Here is a 2,462-nt window from a genome sequence, read left to right as displayed (position 1 = left end):
TTTTAACCGTGGGCAGGCGGCGGCCGTGCCGCCTCCCTCCTCGGCCTGACAGGGGTAAGCGGCCGGAAGGTCAGGGCTGCAAGAGGTGAGTTAGGCGAGTTTAATCTTCTCGCCCTATTCTCTGACCATTCACGTAATGAGTGCTCTATACTGGCGGTGTTACAGGGAAGCATTTCCAGAGTACCCGCCAGAACAAACACAAAATCAATTATCAAAAATAAGATATACTTTAAAATTATTGATTTCTTAAATAAATTCTGTTAACCTGTCAGGCTGAACTGTGATAAATTTATTCTAGCTTTAAAAGTGTTGATAATTTAAGAATCGAGAACACGACACGCTTCTGTACGTTTAAAAAGTATTTATTATAAGATGCCACGTTCCAACTTTTTCCAGCTCTGGACATTCACACGCCTCAAGAAGTGATCACTGTTCCTTGCAAAGTTTTCCCAGCAGTCCCCCACTTTACTCATAGATTCTTCGTGGCTCACGCAGAACGACACCACCCTCCTCCATAGCTTTTTCGAATTCCTGAATCTTGTTTAAAAGACAAGAGACATGAATAAATATGGAGTAAAACCAGGACTGAAACATCAGTAGGGACATGTTACATGGAGGGGCAGAGGTCAACAGCCTCAATGAAGCACAACAAGAGGAACCGCAGCTTGTCAAAATCACCCTTTTTTTTTTTGAGTGCTGCAAGAAGGGACTGTCAAGCCACGTAAGAAAATGAATGGTGAAAAGTAGAATTAATGCTTAAAAAGGAAATGCTTAAAAAAAGGGGCCAAATAAGCGTAAGGAGATGGGTACTTGCCGAGTCACAACGATATTCCCACGGGATGACGGCTTTAAAGTTCACAAAGTTGATTCCCGCTTCCAAACAGCGCTGTGCCATGACGCGGCCGAGGTTTCTGCACGCTGTTACTCCCCTGGGACTGTACAAGTGTTTCTTTATGGCCCATTCTCGGGTAGAGGCAGATACCACAACATCCCCATTGCAACGCTCAACGAAAGCTTCTACATAATGCTGTGTTCGCTCAAGCCGTAATCTGAGTGAAGGCAAGAAATAACAGGATTATGATGTCTTTTCAAGCTGTAAAGAGAGAATACATGCCAATGCTTAAATGCATAAGTGACTCACTTTATGACATAAAACTTAATGTGCTAAAACTATTCATATAATAATGAAACCCTAATATTGCTTTTATTGTCTAGGGTTTGTCTTATTAGGATATAAAACAGGACTCCTATTACCAGCTTGGCAGAGTGAAATTCCAAGAGCAACTTTTCACCAGTTACTCAGGTGCACAGCCCCAAGCTGCTTCATTCCAAACGGAGCACTGTAAGCCTGCACAGTGTGGTTTGGGTGCTTCTAAGCCAGACCGGGGAACTGCTCCAGCAGAAACGTAACCTTAGACTTGCTACGCAGTCTCTGAAAGCAGTCTGCTCACACAGCAGGTGACAACTTGTCAGGATCAGCAAGTGGTCAAGCAGTACTTCATAAGCCGTAACTCATATCCACAGGCTATGAGGAGCAACTGTTTTCTGCTGCACTGAGATGACATCAGACTTCCGGCCACGGCCAAACTGGACACAGTTCTCCCCTCAAGAACAAAATAATGGTTTTGCCAATACCCAGCTTCAGAACCTGTTTTTCACAGAATAAGAAATCACCATTTTCTAGAAAAACAAAAAGCCAAGAGACTATTATGGTGCCTCAAAAAAATGCATGGTCAGAACAGGACGAGGGGAATCCGAAGTTAAACAGTAGTTGCTTAAGCATTATTACTGCTACCTTAACACAGATGTTCAATGCACGTGCTAACCTTCAGGTAATGCTAGCCTACTGTTCTCTAACCACAGAAGATATCTGTTAATTAAAAACAACTAAGGAAGAAACCGTTTCAACAACCCAAAAAGTTTTGTAGAAATTCCACTCAGTGAGTCTGGGTTTTTTCCATTAGCTTTGGAGTCTTCATTTCTGCTGGTGACTCACCTATGCCAGAATTCACGCTTTGGCCACGTTGTCTTCCAGCCACGCTCCTTCCTAGCCAGGGCCAACTGCTCCAAGTTCCGAGGATTCCTGTTAGTGAAGTCTGGGGCAACAATCTCATTTTCACTTGTGTCCACTTCAGCCTCAGTTTTGAGACCGACTGTAGTTGATGCAAAACGAAGACCTCGGGGAAAAACACAAAATGAAATCCTACAGATTTAGGAAAAAAAACTTAGGGCAGACAGTAAAACAAATACATAATGATGCAGCTTGTAAAAATCAGGGCAAAATCACCTTTTTTTTTTTTTTACACACTAAATGGACAGATTACCGGAATTCAGTCTGCTTCTCCAATTTAAGAGGTGAACTGTAAACTAAATGAAAAGCATATTAAGTTCTAACACTGGCTCAGAACTCGTGCATAAGATATACAAACACGACTATAAGATCCCGAAGATTAAGTACACAA

At 42.4% G+C, this 2,462-nt stretch overlaps 1 protein-coding gene across 1 annotated transcript; it reads right to left on the bottom strand.

The window, feature by feature from the left end:
* Positions 1-465: 465 nt before the first annotated feature.
* On the bottom strand, positions 466-2,177 carry MRPL18 (mitochondrial ribosomal protein L18; the record flags this gene model as incomplete). The annotated part of the gene is made up of 3 exons (XM_009870650.1): positions 466-537; positions 815-1,049; positions 1,997-2,177. Coding segments are annotated over 3 exons (488 nt in total), but the record flags the coding sequence as incomplete, so codon positions are not given.
* Between the last annotated feature and the right edge of the window lie 285 nt (positions 2,178-2,462).

The sequence above is a fragment of the Apaloderma vittatum genome, unplaced genomic scaffold (genome assembly GCF_000703405.1).
Source record: "Apaloderma vittatum isolate BGI_N311 unplaced genomic scaffold, ASM70340v1 Scaffold37095, whole genome shotgun sequence".
NCBI classification, from domain to species: Eukaryota; Metazoa; Chordata; class Aves; order Trogoniformes; family Trogonidae; genus Apaloderma; species Apaloderma vittatum.
This window is presented reverse-complemented; position numbering and strand designations above follow the sequence as displayed.